This window comes from Temnothorax americanus, unplaced genomic scaffold, assembly GCF_048541705.1.
Source record: "Temnothorax americanus isolate GAGA-0224 unplaced genomic scaffold, ASM4854170v1 Scaffold106, whole genome shotgun sequence".
In the NCBI taxonomy this organism is placed as follows: Eukaryota; Metazoa; Arthropoda; class Insecta; order Hymenoptera; family Formicidae; genus Temnothorax; species Temnothorax americanus.
Window position 1 is genome coordinate 179,449 of NW_027509238.1, and position 23,446 is coordinate 202,894.

The following is a 23,446-nucleotide window of genomic DNA, read 5'->3' on the forward strand; positions in this document are numbered from 1 at the left end:
TGTTAGTGCTAATAAATGGCACGCTTATCAAAAATTTAAAAATAAAAAGTTTCAAAACGTTACTGAATATTTGTAATTGGTGAGAAGAACGGAGTTTTCTAAATCAGAGTATGAAATTAAACAATTGTTAAAAAATGTGCCATATAATGTTTACATTGATAAATGCTTTTTTAAGTCAAAGCATGCTTTTTCAAATAAAATTAGACGAAAAAGAATTTTAAAATGCTGTTGCATATAATACTAGCGAACGAGAAAGAGATTCGACGCCGAATGTCATTAGACGCCGCTCGGAAAGGTATAGAAGCTCCGAAATGCGATGAACGATGGATGAATCTCGACAAATATATTTATTTTAACATTGTGTGTCCTTTAATGCGAAGCATGCTTTTTCGGTTCAAATGAGACGATAAAAAGCTTTAGAATGCTTTTGCATAATGCCATATGCTAGCCAACGAGAAAGAGGTAGCGTCGAATGCCGTTGCTCGGCGTTCGGTGAACCAGTCGAAGGCTTCAGGATGAGACTGTCGTCGGCATCCTGATTCAGAATCCCTGACCTTGCGCTTTCCAGCTCCGCAGCGAGCGTCTTTTTACAGGTAACGGCGGGCAGGTGAAATTCTCGCCCCATTTCTAAAACTTTCGCGTTGACCTCTAAGGTAAAGGTACCGATACCCGGACACTTAAGCATAGGAAATGCACCAATACCTGGACACGTATCTGTGTCTGGATACCTTTAAAAAAATATAAATTTATGAAAATAAACGTTTATGGATATTATAATTGAAGTTTCAAACTACAAGAAAAAATACTTTTATCTTTGATTTTAATTCGCGTTATACTTATAAATAATAAAAGCGTCCGGATATAGGTACATGTCCGGGTATTGATACCTTTATCTTAATTAAAGCAGAATTGTCATTCTGAAATTTAGCTTAAAGGATCTATCCTAACGCTGCGTAATCTTGCGTCAACTGATGGTTGCTTTTGATAACGAATTGGACATCAGAACATAGAGAGTCGGAGTCGGATCGGCGGGATAACGGCGACACGCACGGGACAGGAATGTCGCGCAGCCTTTGTTTAGCGAGGTGAATAGCATCTACGCGTATCAGGAACCGGACGAGGACGTAGCGACGTACGGAGAATCAAATCGCACACATCGTTCGCATAGATTGTTCTCCATTATCGTCGGACTGGACGTGCTGGTCTTCTGCTTCGTGCACAGTATGTATCTTTGTAACATCGATTCTTTATTTATTTATTCTTTCCTCTTACAATTTCACAGAGATTTATCAATTTCGCTTATTCGGTACGCGTGATGCGCCGCGGGTACGACAGTAACAAAGATAAACTCATAATCTAAAGGATTTGTTTTCAAATTTACAATCGCAGAGAAGAACGCGTGTCTTCGTGCGGTCGCATTGCTGCAGTTTCTCGGCGGATGCTACTGGATCGTGCCGCCCATTTGGGAAATCATACGAGCACGGAGGCTGAGAGAGGACTAAAAAAAATCATTACAAAAATATATTTACAAGGCGTTAATATCGATGATGAAAACTGGCGATGATTGATTCCAAATGACAAGAAAGGTTCCTACGAAGTAATCTTAAGAATAGGTACGTGTGATGCAAACTGTATAACCAGAATACGTGATTATTTAATCCTTCACGCCGTACGTCGATTCCCGAATTACACAACAGACCTTAGATTGTCGAGAATGTAAGACAATATCGCACGCAACAAAGTACCGGACTTTACTTTCCTTAAATTATAACTTGATGGAGGAGCAGTAGAACAAGTGTTTTACATTATACGATTGTCTACGTATGACCACAATAAAATGTCGTGAACCTTTATTAAAATATCTTTCTTAATCGTTGACATGTCAACAATGCACATCACGGTATTATCACACTGATCACTATCTTACTTTACAGACAAATTTGTTCTATTACTTGTATTTATCCCGCAAATGTTTTTATCTGCTTAGAATACACACGCGATCGTATTTCTCAATCTAAATATCAGTTATACGTTACCGGTATAGACTAATATGCTTTTCATTTAGATTCATCAAAATAGATAGAATTGTATCACAAGATGATTGCAAGATAAACGGAATAAACGACATACCCCATGACACCTTGCACACTATATTTCCTTGAAAAACGTAAAAAAATGGGCATTTAAAATTTACATGCACGTCTTCTGAATATATCTAACTGATAATCAATTATCGTGTTACAACTAAGTAGAGTATAAATGGTGAAAATTAACCCTGCCTATACTTTTCTCTCGCATACGTGAGAATACGCCACGTTCATAGTAATCGCCTAATTTTTACATAATATTCTAATGCAATGTTACCTAATTTATTGCATTTATTGCATTCGTTCACTGTATATAAGATCGCATCATTTATTTAATGTACTAAATTATAAATTGATCAACAATTAGTAGAATTCTTTTAAATGTCTTTTATAACCATTGCAATATTGATATAACCGTTTCGACGAATAAAAAAATGTAGATATATAAACGATCTTCCACAATATTAATCTTTGTGTATTGACAAACTCTATTCACATGATTTGATTTATCACCTGTTTATCATTGCCAGCTTCTTAAACTATACTTATGCCCGTTTTGGCAACATATGCACGTATATCAAATAGATATATAATAATTTAATTAAAAGTATACTTAAAAAGAATATGTTTATATATACAGAAACGTTCATTTTCTCATTGCAATGATCCGTGGCAAATGAGAAAATGAGAGAGATCGATAATATCTCAAGTAAAATCTAAATATTAAAGAAGAGCATGCCAGAAAATATTTTTTGTTTTACATTTTTCTTGTCTCGCATACGAAATAATATTTTCGTAATACTGCCGTACTTTGCCAAATGTAAACACGAGAGAGAAGTGCGCAAATAGATTTTATATATAAAATATACAACATAATTTTTACGAAATTAGAGTTTCATAATTATCCGTAATTATGTTGTGAAGACTTACTCAAGAAATTTGCTTAAATGGTAAAAGTAATACCACAGACTTGCTCCTTACAGAAAGCGGACAGTCTTCCGACCGAACGTAAATAAAGTTCATTCTACTTCAAATCTGGGCAGTTAGAAACGAGGAACGCTGTGTGGATTTTTTAGGTTTCACCTAATTCCGGATCCTTGTCTATCGCTTTGCTAGGTCCCGGACTGTCGTGTGATTTAGGCAGGAAGCCATTGGCTGTCCGACTCGATTGTGGCTTTATATTCCAACTGACCGGCCGCGGCTGATTCAACTCGTCATATTCCGACTCGTTGTTCTGCTTGATCTCATCGTAGACGTGCTCGACTTTCTTGCCGTCCATCTCGTCGATGCTGTGATACACGTTTAAGTTTGGATTTCCCATATCGGCGTCCCTGTTCTTCAGGTCGTATTCCAATCCGTACGCTCCTAAGTTGTAACATATAAATTGATGTAGTAGTCCTGCAAAATTTTCTTTATTGTGTCGTTAATAAACATGCCATACCTTTACAATCGTCTTCGTCGTCGGTACAGCTATTTAGGCCAAATTTAGCTTTCTCGGTGTTTATGTTCTTGTGGAAATTATTCCGGAACTGGAAGTTGTTCAGCAATGTAGTAGTGCCATCGTCGAACTTCGAGGAACCTTGATATGCATACACCGGATTGTCGAATTGATTTCGTTCTACGGCAAAAGTAATATTTTAGATTTCACTGCTCGGAGATTAAGCTCTTCGATGATTGTCTCCGATAAATAAACTTTCGATCGGAAATAGGAAATGCTTAATTCACCTGGCGGAGATACAGGCTCAGCCGTGTATTGCACTTGAGCTATCTCGCTTTTGAGATCAGCCACTCTGCGCCGATGGTACATCCATGCAGCCAACAAAACACCTATTATAACAAAAGTCGCAAATACGACTCCCACAATGTGCCCATATCCTCCGTCGTCCTTCTCTTGGATATTACGGGAGAACAGTTGTTCGTCGCAATTCTCACCTAAGAGTAATTTTTCAGTCACTTTAAGAAACTTCAATTCTTGCAGGATTACCTACTTCTTTAAGAGTGTACTTTACGTACCTGTATATCCATGCCTGCAAATACAACCCTCGGCTGGATGGCACGTGAAGAAGTCATTTTTACATTCGCAAGGCTCCATACAATGGTCACCGTAGTATCCCTCGGGACAAACTGCAATCGGCAAGCGTTGCATTTAAATATAATTTATCAATATATAGTATCGTTTGGTACATCATTCTTTACTGGTCGTAACAGTCCACGGCTTTTATTTAAACCTACTTTCGTTACATCTGGTCCCGGTCCATCCTGGCGAACATCGACAATGGCCATCGTTGGATCTGCATTTACCGCCGTTCTGACACTTGCAATGCTGTGTACAATTAACGCCGTAAGTGCCCTCCGCGCAGGGTGTTTGACAATACTCGCCTTGCCAGCCAGGTCGACATTGACATACACCTGATTAGAAAATACACCTCGGTATAATAAAAGGAATTAGAGTAAACGCATTTAGACGAATGTATATGTCAGGAAGATTCTCTTGCGAGCTTTCGACTTGCCTGTTACGTGATGACATTCCCCGCCGTTCTTACAGTGACAGTGATTCGCGCAGTTCAGCCCGTAACGATTGGGCGGACATGGATGTTCGCAGGTGAGACCCAGGTATCCCGGACGGCAAACGTACTGGCCGGTAACGTGATTGCAAGTCAGATTTTCTAAGGAAAAAAACGAGAATACTGAAGAATTTTACCACAATAACGTAGAAAAATTTCTATAGCAAAATTTTAATCGCCTATTTTAATTTTTTAGTGTACGACACGTCCTTTGTAATTATTATCCTTTTCACAATGTTCGCATTAATTGAATATATGTAAGACAGATAAACTAATGATTGAATCACTCAATGAAGTGCCCGACAATAAAAGCTTTTGATAATACAGAGCGAAATGGAATGTTAGCGTCAGCGTTTGTGCAAGCAGAGGTCAAACTATTTATTAATTTAGAATTCTGTTAGCGCTATACCGCAAATTACATTTAAAAAAACCCACATCCAAGTATGTGCTATATATATCTGCGAATGTTACAATGAGTAAGCGGGAGAATTGATCTTACAATTTGATCCAATTTCTTCTCTTTTATTCCTTTCAGGTTGTAATATATATCGAAGTGTATATATGTCGCGACGGATGAGCAAACTTACGTAAAGATATGTTCCCTGAAAGAGACTGACCGAGCATTCCGATTTATGCATCGGAACAATAAAAGATTATTGAGATATATGATAATTGTAAGAATAATATTACAATCAGAATTAAGATATTAAACATAACACAATCTGCTACAAGATGTGATAATACATATTTATCTTATGTTGCCTACGAAACACCATTAATCGGTTCAAAAAAACATGCGAATTAAATGTGTTACACTCAAACGATATGTCATGCATTTAAATCTTGGATATTGCATCTTCTTTACCGTTAACTTTCGCCGGGCACTTCTCTCTGCATCCCAGCCCGTACCATCCTTCTTTGCAAGGTTGCGAGCAATCAGGGCCCTCCCAACCCCTGGCGCAGACGCAACTTCCTGTCGTGGGATCACACGAACTATTGTTCATGCATTCGCAATGCGAGTGACAATCCTCGCCGTAAAGACCCTCCGGGCACTTTGTTTCGCATCGTATTCCTGTTTTGACGTTAAAGCAAACCCGTCTCGAGAAACGACTCTTTGTTAACTACCATTAAGAGCAGCTTTTTCTACACTGTTACTTCTTTTTACTCTTTATATCTCTATTGTTAAACTCGCAATATGTATGACACAGCTACGTTTATGAATAATCTTCACAATCGTTTTTAACTATAATTTTTCTTTTCAAGAATGACATAAGATGTTGATTATCTCGACGTGCAAAGTTTTTGATTGGTAACCGCGCGGACGTGGTAAAAAATTCAACAAACCTCGCCATTCTGGCTTGCAGTTGCAGTACCCGGTAGCGGAGTCACAATCCACGGTATTCTCCTCGACACAGTCGCAACTCTGATTGCATCCGTTTCCAAAGAAGCCCTTTTTACAACGATCCTGACACAGTGTGCCGGTGAAACCAGCCGCACACGTGCACGTGCCTGCGTGTGTTTAGATAAAATAACGCGTGTTCTGAGTGCAAGTGCTAAGAGAGCGGTTAAAGATAGGAATTCGCGTATTTCTTTGTATGTACATGTTCTTTTTTAATGATATCGATGTAAAATTTTACTGGTCCCATCGCAAAGACTCAAACCGGAAGAGTCACTACTCAAATACCTTACCATTTTGCGGGTTGCAGGCCGCATTGTTAAAGCAGCTGCATTTGCCTTCGCAATCCTTGCCATAGGTCTTGTCGTCGCACGGACGGTCGCACAAGACACCGACCCATCCTGGTAAAATGTCAGAGATACGTATATTCTGTGTCGTACTTACCGATGTCGAAATGTCTTCTCCATCGGAAATACATAGCAAGACTTTAATAAATAATTCTACTACGTAACTAGTAATCCCACTAACAAAGTAAAGTATGGTAAGTTCTACAGAGACAAGCAATGAAAATGAGTATAAAAACTATTAAATGAAGCTGTCTGATACCATGCAAAAATGTTATTTTTAAATAATATTGACAAGACTCCAAGAGACAATATAATTAAGAACGACCAAACATTTAAACCTAAAAGTTTCATACTATTGCTAACATTGACTATTTCTTCTGTGATTTAATTCTTTTCCGTAACTATAAATGCATCTAAAATCCTCTAAATGAGTTTATAATTACAAGCCATCGAATATGATCATCCGAGTTGCGTAAAACCGCGCTTACCAGCCGTACAGTTGCAGCGTCCGTTCTCAGGCGAGCAGCTGGCTCCATTCTTACAAGCGCACTTCTGCGCGCAGTCCTCCCCAAACGTGTTCGCGGGGCACAACTCGCCGCAATCCTTTCCACGATATCCGGCAGCGCAAATGCAAGTGCCATCGACGGGCGAACATTGCGCGTTGTTTTTGCAGTTACAACGATGCTCACAACCCTTGCCGAACGTGTAGAAGGGACACGGCCTGGCGCAGGTTTCGCCGTCCCATCCCATTTTGCAGGAACATTGTCCGGTCCACGGATGACATAGCTCCGTATTGGTTTTCTCGCATTCGCAAACCTGCGAATTAAGTTTAATTTACAGTTAGTGAGAGACGACATCGTGTAAATTTTTAAGAGTGGCTTTCCAAGAAGTCGCAACTCACCTTTGCACAATTGGAACCGTACAAGCCGTCCTCGCAGGCTCGTTGATTGCACGTTTTACCCTTCCAACCTGAACCGCATACACAGGTACCGTTACTAGGATCGCACGTAGCATCATTTTCACAGGTGCAATTGTTTGTACAATTCAGCCCAAACGTGCCTTCGGGACAGATCTTCAGACACTGTTGATGAAAAAATAAGATATAAATAATTTTGATTTAAAAAATGCGTTAATAATTAGTCAGAATAAACAGCGTTGACGTACTTTATCGCTATAGAAACCCGGTTTGCATTGACACTCGCCCGTAACGTGATTGCAACCGGCTTCGTTATAGCAGTCGCAGGTCCGACTACAGTTCTTCCCCCAAAAACCCTCCGGACACCGATTCGCACAGACTGAACCCTGTGACAAAAATTGCATTTGTAAATGTAGAATTGTAAACGTGTGCGTCGCGAGATACACTTCGTATTCGATTGCGCAAAATCTCGCCTACCGTCCAGCCGGATGTGCAGTAGCATTCGCCAGTCTGGGGGTTGCAGGATCCACCGTTCTGACAACGGCACTCCGACTTGCATTCGTCGCCGTGTTTTCCCATCGGACACAAGTCGTCGCATCTGTGCAACACAACAGCGGTCATCATAATGATTGTCGACGATCGACACAAGTCTTATTAAGTTATATATAATTATTATTTTTTTAGGACTAAACCCTTCTAGAAAAATCTTTTTGATAAATGTGAAGATATGTATAGACAGATTTGTATAGTAGAGTGTAGACAGATGTGGACAGATATTTCGGAGCGGTAATGTAAATAAGATTCCTCGATAAATATTTGCGGTGGTCTACAACAAAATTTGCAACTCACAGTGGTCCGGTGTAACCGGGAGCGCAATGACATTCGCCGGAGATATGATGGCAGCTTCCACCGTTTCTGCAACGGCACTCCTCGACGCAATCTTGCCCGTAGCGGTTGGAAGAACACTTTTGATCGCAGTACACGCCGGTCCAGCCTCTCGTACACATGCACTTGCCGTCGAATGGATCGCACGTGGCACCGTTCTGGCACTTGCAATCCATCTCGCAATCTCTGCCCCATTTACCCAACGGGCACCCTGTTCATATGAGAGTTAAAAATAATCTCGTGTACATGCCGCTTAAATGAACTTTTTATCCTCGTCGGCGCAAGAAGTCACCGTGTATATTTCTTTCATAAATTTTTAAAAATAATTCTTGGACGTAGTTATTCCAGGAAAACCCAACGTGACTTTTTAAACGCAATAAAAATGTATTTACGTTAAACGTGACTCGCGATTACGTATTCTTAATTCCTTTTTCTGAACGCAAAGTCTCATTATCGCTAAATTACATACAACATCTTTAGTAATAGTTTCGTTATTTCATATGTTCGTTATGTTTGTACGTGCTATTCTGACACGTTGTTATTCATGTCGAGCTGTTGCGTCGCAAATGAAGCGTACGCGCAATAAAAGAGTACTCGAGTCAGCAGGTATTGCTGGAATGCGTGTCCCGCCGTTATCGTTAGTAGAAAAATGATCGCTGCACTCACTGAAGTCGCATAACGGGCCGCCGTATCCCGATTCGCATTTGCAGATGTCGGGCGCGATGCAAGTACCGTGGCGACAATCCTCGGAGCAGACTGGAATGCAACGGTCGCCGCTCGTGGTCTCCGTGTAGCCTTTGCAGCATTCTTCCACGGGCCTTTGTTTCGTCAATTCCTGCAAGAAAACGCGCAGTTATACAAATCCGTAATTCGTGCCGTTCCACCGATAACCGTTTCTCCGCAGCTTTCTTTTCCGAGCTTGCTGTCGCTCCGCGATAGCAAACGGGAAACAAAAATCTAGATCAAACCTCTCCGTAAAATTAGAAAGTACTTTGCAGATTAGATAACGAACCTGTTCCTTGTAGACTGTCCTGTAGACGACTTTGTATTTGGAACATCTCGGTGGGAAGCTCAAGCACCACGTGTTCTCCCGTATGGTGTACGGTTTCTGCTCGGACACTTTCACCGTTATCGTATATCTAAAATAACATATAACATACGTTAATTGATAAGCGAACAGGTGTTGCAAATTCGTGACAAATTATTGAAAATTCGATTCCCGAATTCCTGAATACTTACGTATCCTGCCGGGTGCATATGTTCGGTCCCTCGAGGGCTTCCCCCGTCGAGATTATCGCGACGACGGCCACGATCAGCCACCACGCCGCAGACCCCATTCCGGCTGATCGATACAACTTTGGTGAACTTGGTGAGCGCTATCGCCGTCCCATCGCGTTAGCCTCGCGATTAATCTCTAATATACTTATATAACGTTTCACGGCACGCCGCGGATCGCAGCCGTTCTCTCAGCGCCCGAAAAGCAGGACGGTCCGTCCGTCTACGGATCTGAAAGCAAAATGTGTCGTGTTGACTGTTGACGCGTGCTATAGCGTGTGTGTCGCAACGCGATTTACCTCGCGAATTACGTACGACTGCAAAGTGTTTGCACGAATATATACGTATATACACGCGATTACTCGCAATAGTAGTCGCTATGCGGAGTTGCAGTTAGAAACGCTGCGCATTTTACTGGACCTTAGAACGCGACTTTTAATCGCTCCAGAGGGAAACTTATTGTATCGTGTACGCATTGTACATGCTCGACTTTACACTCTGCACCGTCCCGTAATGAATCACAGCGAGCCACTTGCCGCACGGCGCGCGGCGTCAGCTTGCCGATCTTGATTCGATGCTAAATAAGCTCGCGCGTCGAGTCGAGTTTCCGTTGAACGCGTTATCGGGTTCTAGGCTGTGTTAATTTAATGCGTTGATCGCTATGTGATGGCGATCAGTGCTATCTAATTTTTCAAACGAAAGACAAACGCCATCCAATATACAATTTTAAATAATATTAGTAGTTAGATAATAATGTAAAGGGCGCTATTTATAATGTACAATTTAGCAAAAATTGCATAAAATATAAAACATAAGTTTCTTCATGAATAATGTCAGCATGTGTATTTCTTTCAGATTCTTTTCACCGGTTAATTTTTAAGAACCTTTATAACAAAGTTAAGGATTTTTTAATGTCACGGTAAAAGCTTTATCGCGCAATTATCTATGTGTATTTTAGACAAAAAAACACTTAAAGCCAACATACGTACTTAAGATATGATGATAAAAGAAGTTTATCTACTTTGTGCTGAGTTTTCGTTGTTCCGTTTAAATAAATTTCTATTACGCATGTACGTTATTTATTACTGCGATTCTGCAACACGGCGCAACAAAACTATGCGTGGTTATATTTTTTTTATCTTTGAAGGTAGCTTAACATTTTTAGTAGCCATTTTCGTTGTTAATTAATGTAGCATCAAGTCTGTATATAGCCTATTAGAGAACTCCTATTAAAAAATCTTAAGCTGCATTATAATATAAATGTTCTCAAAAACTGACCGGTGAAAGAAATCTAAAAAAATACACATTATTCAGACAGGAGCGCTTATGCTTTAAATTTTATGCAATTGCTAACATTTCTGATTCTCCTTACAAAACTCCTCAAGCAACATTTTATCATCATAATAATAAAAATTCTACAAAGACATACAAAAGTTCGTCAAGCAGGCAACGTGGTAATAAAGATTCCATCATTCGAATAAGATGCCACGCAGCGTTAAGTATCGATTTGCGCGTTCCACCGATCTGATATCGCGTGTGAAAAATGCCTGCCGCATAATCATCGCTCATGCCTCCCCGGTACGCATTCAGCGCGATATCGCAACGGGGAAATTTTCCATCGAGAGCAGCGCAAATGGGATGTAATTTCGTCGAACGAGGACGCGTGTCGATATCGCCGCGGATTTCGCTCGGAATATCGACCATCAGCGGTTTTCGTCGATGAGCATTCGAACGGTTCCACGAACCGCGAACCGCCCGCGCGCCGTTTCACCCGGCGAAATTTCAATCGCGTGCTTATACGACCGGAAATTGTGCCTCGCGATCGAGTAAAGTACATGAATCAGACGCCGGGCACGTGTCGAACATACGGTTCGCCTCACGTTTTTGTCATGACGTGACTCGCGCGCGCGTATGATTCACATTGCGAATCGGGCGGCTCGCTGAACGGCGACCGGAAGTGCCGTAACGTTAGACCGATTAGAGCGAGATGCTCCAAGAAGAATCTAATCGTTTTCGACCGCAAACCGCGCGTCCACGTGAAAATAACTCGCGTTATTAGCGCGCATAGTGTTTCGCCACCTCCTCCTCCCTTCTCTCATTTCCATTCCTTTTCGTTTATACACTATTGTGGGTCTAAACTTATTATTTTATTTCGGTTTTTCTCTCATCATTAGATTGTAATTATTTTCTTTCTATCTTTTTAATGTGATTTCTAGTTTGTTTTTGACGTATACTGAAGAAGCCCAAGTATGGCTCGAAACGTAAACAACTTATTGTAACTTTCAAATTTTTAATAAATCATTTGTTTTAACCATTTATTTTTTAACACCTTTATTATTCAAAAATTGATCATGTTTTACTTTTATATTATAGCTATTGCTTTCATCGAGCGTAACACACACATAATTTCTTTTATTTTATTTTATTTTATTTTAACTTCATTGGTTTAGTTAAATTAATGACATGTTTTTTTTGTAAATAGCAAGGACGACCTATAAAAATGGTTAAAAATGATTCAAATTGAGTATAATTCAACACTATTACGAATTTAACATCAGTGTATAGTGTATACGGAATAAAACCATGCAGATTTTAATTCAGCGTATCATCACGTCTCGCGATAATTAACGTACGCTTTCAAATTTTCACTCTGATTATTACTCCGGGGTAATTATTCCGCCCGGATTATGCATTCGCGGTGACTTATTTCTGGAACGCGTTACGCGCCCGGGAAGTCGATTTTTCTCAGAGACACGCTAAAAGACACGGTTCGCTCCTGCGAATCCCTCGCGAGTCGTGCCGTGATAATTACTTATCGTCGGGCAAACGTGCGCGAGTAACTTTCGTGTCGCCGAGTTAGCAGTTACGGCATTCTCGTAAGCGAGACCGGCGGACCGGCGCGGCGGCCGCGGCGACAGAGGTGAACGTAACGCGATTGTTCGGAGCCAGACGAGACGTACGCACACGCGGGAACGGAGGCAATCGTGTGCGTGCATTCACATACGCACGTATATGTATGTGAATTCGCGAAACCCGTCTAATGGGGCGAGTCGCGTAACAGCGGACGACGGCTGTTAGACGCGAGCGATCGCACGAGTCTAAAATAACGGTGCACGCCGATATGATGAAACGCGATTCTCGCGCCGATGCGTATATATACTTTTATTTATATTCTCCTTATTTATTTGTCTGTCCGGCCGAGTCTGGCTCCTTTTTCCCCGAAAATAGGGAAAATCTTCACGAGCGACGGCTCGCACATGCCAATGTTCGTCGACGAGTTGCAAGAATTTCGTGTAATTCGCTTTCTTGCAAAATTCCTGTGGAGAATCCACAAAAAAAATCGGGATATTATGGAATGAATAAAAATTACACAATCTTACTAGTGAACATGATTTTGCAAAATCTTAGATTCTGTCAGTGAAATTGTAAGTTGAAATTTCGATTAATTTATATTTATAAATATATTATAAAAATTATATTTATGAATTATATTTACATTAAGCATTTTTATTCATTCAACGATATCCCGTTTTTTTTTTGTAGATTTCCTAGGAATTTTGCATAAAATAAATAAATGAATTCCACGAAATCCCTGCGTGTATCCCTATATACATATATGAAAAGAAGAAACGTTTGCGGAGAGAACCCTCGTGATAAAAGAGACTTGTTTGTATGTACCCTCGAACATTCCGCCGACCGGGGGCGTCGACGGGATTAAGTACGCTCGAGACCTGCTCGTCCTGCCATTTTCGTGCGACCGAATTCTACCGTGTGCTCGTTCCGGCCGAAAGGGGAGCGACCCCTTCGGCTTCGCGCGACCCCGAAAGGGGGAATTAATCCGTTTACGTTAGGAAAAGAGTTCACGGACTTTGTGGCGAGTGTGCGGGCGCGAGTCACAGGATGTGACGGGCGAGTTCGCGATAAAAACGCCGCATCGAACTCTCTCCGTCCGCGGGATGTGCATCATCCTCCGAGCCGGGATCTCGGGATCGCGCGAACAAAAGATGCGGGACCAAACTATCGGCCTGAAAGGATGCCATGCGACGGCTATCGAGCGACCGACCATCGCGCGAGGAGGAAAACAACGTGATTTTGCGTAAAAAGATATGACCAGGAAGAGAAGGCGCAATATAGAACGATTCTTGGATATATTTACTCGCAGAATTAATTCGCTCCCGCTAACAATTTCGGAGAAAGTGAAAATCACTTCTGCATCCAATTCTGCGAGAAGCGTTGAATTTCGAACGTGTCTCTCTCAGCGACCGCCCAACATTTTCCATCATCTCAGACTCGATTATCTAGATAACTTCCTGCTGAATCGAGACCTGCCTCGACTAGCTTACGCTGTTAAATAACGAAATTAAAACCAATACCTTGAGTTAGATAACATTATGTCATTTTTATCACGTAGTGTGTCGTAATTTATTATTTCAACTCCACTGGTTTTAGTTAAATTAACGACATATTGAGTAGGAGCAGTGGCGACTTATAAAAATAGTTAAAAATGATTAAAAATGACTCAAATGGCATATAACTTGACACTGCAAATTTAACGGTGTATACACCCGACCGGAAGTGGACGGTTCGGCGTCGTTTGGCAATTTGAATGTCTCAAGTCGAATAATATTGACAATCGGCCGATGAACCGCGGAGGGATCAGTTTCTCCTTGTGTTATCTAATCGTGCATTATAACGTTTGTACATCAACTGATAATACCGTCGTTATATCTTATTTGGCGCGATTGTATGATTGGTGCACGAAGGCTCGACGTATCAATGAGCACCGTTCGCACGATGCAATTAACGCTAAACGCGCTCGCTTGGCAAGGATCAACTTTGTCATACGTATATAAATACACGGAGAAAAATATTCTACCGCCAATGAAAGCAATTACTTATTTTATTTTATTTGTTTCAAGCAATAGTTTTCTTCAACATAGAATATTTTCTCAATCATAGTTTTAAGTTTTAAGATATACTTATGGCACAAGTCTTAGAAAATCTCATCATTTTATGCTCAAAAGAATTTATTCTCTCTCTCTCTCTCTTCTTTCAAGAATATTATATATTTAAGTATATGCTTCTCTTCCGTAGACTGTATATAGTAAGTATACCGAATTCTTGTATTAGTTAAATATTCTTGTTTGAAGTACTTGAAGACTTGCTAAGATTTAAAATCTGTTTTGAGTAAATGTGATGCTTGTGATGACTTTATGGTAGATTTACGCCGAAATACTTAGAACAAGTAATATTTGCTTGCAGGTAGTATGTACTTTTCTGTGTGTATGTAGGTACAGCGAGATGTTTGAGGGAACACAATAATCGCGGAATCGCGCGCGCTCGCGTCTCAAGCGTGGAGTTAATGAGGATGCGCGACGTCAAACGATAGAGACCGTGTCGCTGGCGCGCCCGATATGGCTGGCAGATTAGATAAATCCATCTACGCACACAGACTTGAATCGTCATTGTCGTTTGCCGTTTGCACCCACTCCGTTGCACACGTTATCGCGCAAACAGAAATAACAGAAATAATCTAGACAGATTTAAGGAGCGACGAATCGTCGCGGATCCGGACGCGCGTTTCGCTGAAATGAATCCAGGTGTCGAAGGGGGAGACGGAGGATCGAGTCACGTAAGATGGACACACTTGTCGCGGGGCAGCGCGTTCACACTCGAGAAACAATTTGACTGCGGCGCGACTTTCTAACATTAGGATAATAACGCGAAAATACGCGAGAGTTACGTAACGTACTCGTCGCGTTGCGATCCTAACGTGGGAGAAACGTAAGCGGAAGAATCGCCGAACTGCGTGAGTTCTCCGTTTCCGGAGTTATTTGGGCACGCGTCAGAAGATGCTCACACAATTTCTCGCTAATTACATGTGCGCTAATAATTAACGAAAGTTTTCTTTCCGAGAAACATAAAGCGCTTTGTTTGATAACATGTTAATGTGATACATATGTAACCGGAGATTTCTTCTTACGTTATGTTTAACAATCGTATATACGCGTGTATATTCGCTTTATCAACGCCGTCATGTTACGCCTTATTAATCATGCGAGCGTGAAATAAAACTCGATACCGAGAGCGCATCCTACGGATATTGATAGCAAGGCATTTTTTATCGCGTCGAATTGCGACCGTAGCATCGCAAGTACAATTAAATGTATACCTATGTTTAGTTTAAATTTCAATATTGCAAACAAAAAAAAAGAATATTCACCACAGTATTTAATTGTTTACATTGTTCTCTGTCTCGTTTAATTGTAAAAATGTTTCTAGCTTAAAAGAATCATCGTTTCTGAAAATGCCAACGTCGACGAGGAATAAACGAACAAGTTTTTGCCATATGTCCGAGTTGCGGTTTCGTATTCCGACGAAGGGGGGCTTCTCTCTATAGCTATGCGTTGCAACCCTTCGCGGTTAAATAAACCTCGCGACTCTTCCTTACGTAATAATAATGGAGTATTGCAACAGTGAAAGTCACGCACAAAACGTATAACGCCGGTCAAACAGGTGCGGGTTGTATCTCGAAATACGAAGAAAAAGAGTCACATGTGTGACGTACACGCGTCCCTGCGCCGAGGCACAGCCCTTGGGGCGCGAGGAAGGATAAATTATCCAAAGACCTACTTTCCGAAAGACCTGGCTTCTACGTACAGAGCGCTGATAATGATAAAAGCAACGGGGAATGCACGGCTAACCGGGCTAACATGCGTGCATGTCATGTTTGTGACAGACTAATCGAGAACGCAAATAGATGCACGAAATCGTACATCGATGATTGATTATGGATGACCCGATTCATCGAGGCGTCAGTCCTTTTCGCGTCGCATAATTCGCGCCGGCTTAGAAACACGATCGTGAAATCGTGAAATCAACTATTCAAACCTAAATGCTTATAAGCAGCAATTTCCAACGGTTATCTCGACTAGTTACCGTATCGCGCGGAGGTAATAACGCATTATTTGCATGAAAGTTCGTCGCGGCTGGCTCGGATTGTTATTAGGGAAGAAGAGGCTCGTAATTCTGTTTACGCAATTATCGATCGCGGTTCAACCCTTTACACTTGTAGCGGCGAAGCCCTCTCCGTCTAGAAGAGTCGAGCGATTCGATATACGGAGTTTTTTTTTACTTACGTTTCGATTTAATTCAGTCGATGCTTGAAAAAACGTCATTCGAAGAAACAAAGTAACAACGTACCGTGACAAAGCGCGCATAAAACAGCGGCGAGTCTTACGTCAAGAAGAAGAAGAAGAATGAGTTCGAATTACGCTGACACATGCACTGTTAAATTCGTGATGTCAAATTATCCTCTATTTGAGTCATTTCAAATTCTTGCATAATTCTTGTCAAATATTAAAAGATAAAATTTAAATCAATACTTATAATAGTTAATTAACATTTTGTTATTTTTATAACTGTCATGGGTGTCGAAACTTATTATACTATTTTAACAGAAAGCAGTATTGTTTAAACTCCATTGCATTGACTTAGTTTAATACAATGTTAAATTCTGTTAAAGGCACTTAATTATATTCAATTGGAGTCATTTTTAAGCATTCCTACAGACGCCACTGTTCCTATTCAATATGTCATTAATTTAACTAAAACAATGGAGTTCAAATAATACTGTTTTGTGTTAAAATAGTAAATTTCAACGTACGTGGTATAGTTAAAAATAACAAGATAGTATTTAAGGAGGTTCGATGGCTACAACAAAATGCAGAGAGTTTCATGAAATTTTAATATGTTGTTCTGGAATGCAAAATAGAATTATGTGAATTTTTTAGGAATTTTTCACCGTCCCGTTTTGAAAAAAATCTACTCCAAAAACTTAAAAAGTACAATTTTTGGATTAGATTTTTTTCAAAACGGGACGGTAAAAAATTCCCTAAAAATTCACATAATTCTATTTTGCATTCCAAAACAACATATTAAAATTTCATGAAACTGGCTGCATTTTTAACATAGGTTTTTATGGGAAATAATATATTGCATATACCTTCAGAATAAAATAAGTGCAATAAAAAATGCAAATGATAAGGAAAAAAAAATATGCAAATGTAACTTAATAATTTACAAATAAATGAGCGAAAGAAAGAGGAAGGTTACCGCACATTTCGTAGAAAAATTAATTATCAAAGCATAAATTGCTTGATTTTTCGTCTGCTAGACTGCCACGGTCGCGAACGACGTGAACAGCAGCACGCATTATACGCACGCGGCGACCAATCAGAGCAATCCCCTTCATTCCCACTACTTCAAACGCTAGTGCGCTGTTTCCAGAACCCCCGCGTCCCACTACTCCCTCCGATGAAGCCATCGAACCTCCTTTTAATTCAAGGTACTGGTTCAAATTTCATTCTTTATTATTTAATAGTGCACAATGGATGAGAAGTTCCTCGAATTACGCGCGGTGGTCCGAACTTTGGAAGAGAAACTCTAGACATTGAACGTGATCCTCAATTAGACAAATAGGTACTCAGCACCAAGCGTGCCGGCTGGACAAAGAGAGGGGGACACGTGAGCACAAGATGGTCCCGATATACTTACAAGACTGTGAGTGGATTGCGCAGAATGCGTTCCGCGAAATCGAGACTTCGCGCAACGTCGCGCGTCGGTGATACTACACAGAACGGCAATTGGTGGTTTTACGTGAAAATGGCCTCGACGGGAGAATCGACGCGCCGCTTACCGTACCGCGTTGTCATTCCCGGAAAATCCAGTCACCGTGTGTGACACGCGTAGGCACCTAATTACTCGCGTCGTCACATGCCGTGCCCGGTGCGTTTAAACCGTTTTCACCATCAACGGAAGTCCCGTTCGCGCGGCGGAAATTCAGGCCGCGTGCGAGACGTCGCGTCGCGTCGTCGATTGCGCGAATTCAGGTGACGTTCCCCCGCCGCGTGAATTTCCCATCTGGGGCAAGGATCGCCATTATTATTCCAATTAAACATCGAAGCGCGACGTTTCCGGGTTCCAGCGAGTCGATGAATCATCGGCGGTGAATCGCGATCGCGATCGCGAATCGAATTCCTATCGAGCGGCGCGAGGAAAAGCGATCTGTTTTTTTTTTTCTTTCGTATATAGCGCAAAGCGACGCGCTGAGTATATCCTTTCCGATCTGACAATAAGCGGTATCGCGACCTCAAAAATAAACATTCGTATCGCGTTCAGCGTCATTCGCGTTCGCCGTACTCGCTGTAGGATCGGAGGGACCCCGCCCCTCCTTCGATTCTCGCCTCGCTCGCCTGCATTCATCCGGCCGCGCGCGGTTTGTAACCGCACGGCATACATGCGGGTAGAATTAACTCCGTTCTCTGTCCGCGTATACGCAGCCTCCATGCGTCCCCCTCGCGCTCTCACGGCCTTCGTCATTCTCTTTCCCTCTCGCCCTCCCCCTCCGTCCGCGCGTTCCCTCTTTCCCTCGACAATATGACGTAGCGTCACTTTGTGGCGACCGACGGCTTGCGGCTTTTTCACGACTCCGTGTTCTGGTTTCTCTCCGCGCCGCGCGATTCACGCACTGTCGCACTGTCGGCGGCGGAGGAGGCCGAGACGCCGAGATAGGCCAAGCTCGAGTAAATGGGACGCGCGACGCGCCGGTGGGACGCTTTGTCTCCGACTTCGTCATTGTCCCGTCGCGCTACCTTCGCGTATGTACAATTGTTATTCGCGCACGGGAACGCGTGGGACGCGCGATTTTAATTCACGAGGCAACAAAAGCGCTTTTGGTCGGAAGGCTGTCGAGTAAATGAATCATCGTTTCGGATGCTGCAGTAGCGCGAGCGTTGTGGTCGCGGTCAGGATAAACATAGGGCGTTAGAGCGTGTATAGATAACGAAAAATAATATTCATGACTCACATACAGGCTGGCGCGCGTAACCGGAAGGAGATGATCAACGACCAATTCGCTGATGACGGCCTATCTTATCGTCGCTCTTCAAACGCTCGAGGAACGCCCGAGCTTTTAAAAGAAGAAAAATATGCACAGAGAAGCTCCGTGTGTTACCGAAGACGTTAGCCATAATTATAGAGATCTCTGTGTAACGAGGAAGAAATGCGCGCTCGTCACATCCTGTGTTCTGTCGCGGGAGCCTTCATTAGCTTAATTCGCGCTCGTTTTACGCGGAAATCGCGATTCTTTCTTTGTACCGGAAAAAAAAAAAACAGAAACACCTGCGGCGCACATCGCTATTGTTGTTATTGTGACGGCGCGGCGACGGCTGGTCTTATCGAGGTGACAGAATATCGCTCGCGATAACGTCGCGTCGGCGATAACATATGTTATTCGATATCCTATTGAATTTTTCTTGTATTAAATTCGCGAATCGGCGCAACGGGGGGGTTCTCTCGCTTCGGAGGAAGGATTTCAGCGTCTGTACAAACCGCGAAGATAAAAATAAAAGTGATTACTGGCGCGCGGGACCAAAAATAGCTCTCGCGACGACTCGAGAGGCGAGAAGCTCCGTCTCGCGCCAAACAATCTGTCGCAACGCAACGCGTTGACAACACGGCGTTGTCCGTGCGGCGCGGAAGGCCGGCAAGGTCTGCGGAGTCTACCCTCCAATACGCTCAGGTGAGAGCCGAGCGTATATTTGTACGGACGGCCGAGGTAACGGACCTTCGAGAAGGAGCGAGAGAAAAACCGGTTAAAGCCGGAGCGCTCGACCAAATTTTTATACGCCGACGACGAGGAGAGCTCGGCGTAAAAGCGAGCCTCTCCGCGTCGCGCGGGATAAATCGCGGTTTGGCGTGCATACCGCGGGACCCCCCGGGGCCCCAAGGACTCCGCTCCGCGGCACTCCGCGGCAGGCACGATCGCGCACCGCGGCGTGCAATGCAAAGAGCCGCTCCATTCATAAGCGTCCCTTGACGAATAGGAACCTCGTATACTCGTGGCGTCGAACGATCGGACGATCCGTACGACGTAGAGAAAGCCTCATCGGCATTCCACAGAAGCACCGTATATAGGGACGGGCCAACAATAATCGATGTGACGGAACGTGACTACCCCGAGGAGTTTTGGAAAATGGAGATAACCCATCTCATTGTTAAATTTGTGCAGGGTCAAATTATACTCAGTTTGAGTCATTTTTAACCATTATTCCTACAGATCGCCACTACTAAAATATATATATATATATATATATATATATATATATGTCGTTAATTTAACTAAACCAATGGAGAGTTGAAGTAATAAGTAGCAAAATGTTATCTAACTCCAAGTATTATTGGTAGAAAGCACGCGAAACTGTAGCAATTACCGTAACATTTACTATATACAGTTTCGTGTACTTTTTTCGCAAATACAGTAGCTTTTTCCACAACGCGGCTAAATGTTAAAGGGTAAAATTTAAACCAATACCTTGAGCTAAAATATTTATTTTTAACTACCGCATGTGGGGGTGTCGAAATTTATCATTTAGTACTTTTCCGTAAGGGAAAGCGTGGTCGAGACGCGTCTCTTCTCGGATTCTGGATCGCCTCCGCGGGCGCGCTTTGTTTGCGTCGATCGTCGTCGGTGAAAGCCACGCGATTTTAGCGAGTGCAAAGCCTGCAAACGTAATCGCGCTGTCCACAGGCTGTTTACGACAACGTGGTTGAATTTAAGCTGACCATTCTCTGTCCTGTCCGGCGCGCCAATTTCGCGTATAAGTACGCGACTCTCGTTACACTTTCCGCGTCGCGTTCCAACGCGGTCGAGCGGGCGCAAAAACTGGGCCGCGCCAGCTGGATGAAGCTCTATTGCACGGTCCGGCGAACGATATCGCGGAACTCAAACTCCGGTACCCCCGCCCCGTCTCGCTTCCTCGTCGTCATCCCGCGCATCTCGCGCGGATAATTGAATCCGAAAAGACGAGGGAAGGAGAGACCCAGAGACCGAAGAGAGGTTCGCGGCGCGGTATCGTCACGCGCTCATCACGTCTCTTATCTACGCGCCTCAGCGTCGATCAGCGTCGGTTGGCGAGCTCGATCGTGTTCGGACGTGTCTCGTCCGGTAGAAAAATTTTTTTTTTTGAAAATACCTTGTATCGGCGCCTTTCGAGGCCTAAAACCTTTGCAATTCACGCCGTTTGCGGCTTACACGACGAGTGCATCGCCCTGGCCTTTATTCAAAGCAGTTCGCTTGACGGCCAAATTATAATGGAAGATCTACGCGCCTCGGTCTATCGGCGACCCACGATCGCCGATAGTCCCCGAGCTACGTCTTGCGCAACGCGCCTATGTTTTTACTTCATTTCCAATAGCGTTCCCTCGTCCCGCGAGATACGCCTTCCGATGTTCCGAGAGATCCGTAGGGTAAATAAGATAAATGGTATCTAACTTGATCGACGGCATCGACGCCTGGCCGTCGTCGCGTCGGCGCGCGATCGCTACGTGGATCTCCCCGTGGTGCTCCCCAGCGAGTTCTGGAGCCTGGAGCCAATTATCACTTCTGCAGCTTCTGCTCAATCACGGCACCGCGTATATGCGTGCGGCAGAGACGTATAGATCCACATCCGCGTGACGGCGGTACGCACGCCGTCCTGTTTTTGTTCCGCCCGCCTCCGCCGCCGTCGGCCAGAAATTGCGCGCACAGAGAATTCGCGTGCCGGTCGTATCCGGAGCACGCGAGAAAACGTCGAGATTCTACTCACTTTTTCATTCTCCGCGACGCCGACGCGAGCTGCGTGCGGGGCCCCAACGAGGCGCAGGAGGAACGCAGTGGAAGAAGGGCCTTCACGCGCAAAAACGGAGCGTGTAAGTATGTACGTGAGGAGGACGCGTGCCCGACACTACGGTGCCCCTCGTTCAACTGAAGCGGATCGCCGCGGATCGGATCCCCGCGCACGGCACAAGGCATCCGGCCGGTCTCGCCAGTCGCCAGTCGCCAGCCGTTCAGCGCGCCCCACTCGGTCGCCCCGCTCTTTTCCGTAAAACGAAATCTACGACAATCTACGACTACTTACGTGCCGGGCGAACGAGAGGACGCTTGCGTCCGTCCGTTCCTCGAAAAGCAGCGCGAATCCCGCAAACGCGTCCGATAAAAGTGTTAAAAATAGTTTCAACCCGAGAACGGGCGCCTAGTCTTTTTTTTGCATAAACGGTCACCTGGGTCTACTTTTACACTCCGATTAAAAATTGATTGCATATATTGCGTATTTCGAATTGTTCTGTAATTTATCAGTATTTGAGGATAGTGTGCGTGTATATAGATTTACTCAACATTTTCTGAAAAAAAAGTAAGGAGTAAGGAGAAACGAAAAAAATAATGGAAAAACAAAAGAAGCACACATTAAAATTACTGCGACGTGAGCCTCTCATTTTTTCGACACTGGAATGTTTAAGGTATTCCTTTCACGGAGGAGCGTATTTTGTAGGCGCTTAAGCGGGGCCTCAGCAAACTCTTGTATATTGCATTAAACTTATATAAAATCAAGTTATACGTGATTATTATGTTTACGTATAAGAAAAAAGTGAAAATATTGTGTACTTAGAAATTTTTCATTTTTCGGTAAATTTTACTGTCGGAACAATATGGCAACGCTGATGCGCTTTTCAGGGCGCCGCGTGTAAAATGTGAAGTTGATAACAAAAGTGTCAATGTAAGCGTCACGTTCATCGATCAAAGAATAATGTGACATTTTCTTTTTATCAAAGAGATATTTTATAATAATAATGCGTGATGAGAAACATAACAAGTGAGGAGTTATGTGGGCAAAATTAAGAGACACGTTGTGAAAATGAAAGTTGATAATAAACCGTACATTATATATGAACCGAAGTGTGACATGAGCGTACAGCTTGCAGCGCCAGCGTTGCCAAATAACTCCTTGAAAATCGCCATAAAAAATATTCATCTATAAACCACGTTTCAAAAAAGTCAACTTTTAACATAAATAATTTGTTTAAGTATTCGGTGACTGTATTTTTATCGGCACTATCGAAAGTATAGAGTTTAGCGAATATGTATATATATATATATA

At 42.9% G+C, this 23,446-nt stretch overlaps 1 protein-coding gene across 4 annotated transcripts; it reads right to left on the bottom strand.

Annotated features, from left to right (window-relative positions):
* Positions 1-1,226: 1,226 nt before the first annotated feature.
* Positions 1,227-22,325, bottom strand: Drpr (multiple EGF like domains draper). 4 transcript variants are annotated; one of them, XM_077418556.1, is made up of 18 exons: positions 22,118-22,324; positions 9,435-9,701; positions 9,208-9,334; positions 8,862-9,030; positions 8,160-8,406; positions 7,788-7,908; positions 7,559-7,696; positions 7,296-7,475; positions 6,883-7,210; positions 6,341-6,448; positions 5,996-6,160; positions 5,517-5,723; positions 4,598-4,753; positions 4,320-4,496; positions 4,101-4,211; positions 3,813-4,019; positions 3,529-3,705; positions 1,227-3,452 (listed from the first exon to the last, which is right to left on the bottom strand). In XM_077418556.1, exons 2-18 carry the CDS (start codon positions 9,530-9,532, stop codon positions 3,160-3,162), a joined length of 3,009 nt encoding a protein of 1,002 aa, XP_077274682.1. In that variant the 5' UTR covers positions 9,533-9,701; positions 22,118-22,324; the 3' UTR covers positions 1,227-3,159. The 4 variants fall into 4 exon arrangements, with proteins under 4 accessions (XP_077274682.1, XP_077274690.1, XP_077274700.1 ...); XM_077418564.1 differs by lacking the exon at positions 22,118-22,324 and adding an exon at positions 21,805-22,052; XM_077418574.1 differs by lacking the exon at positions 22,118-22,324 and adding an exon at positions 18,174-18,191.
* Positions 22,326-23,446: the final 1,121 nt, after the last annotated feature.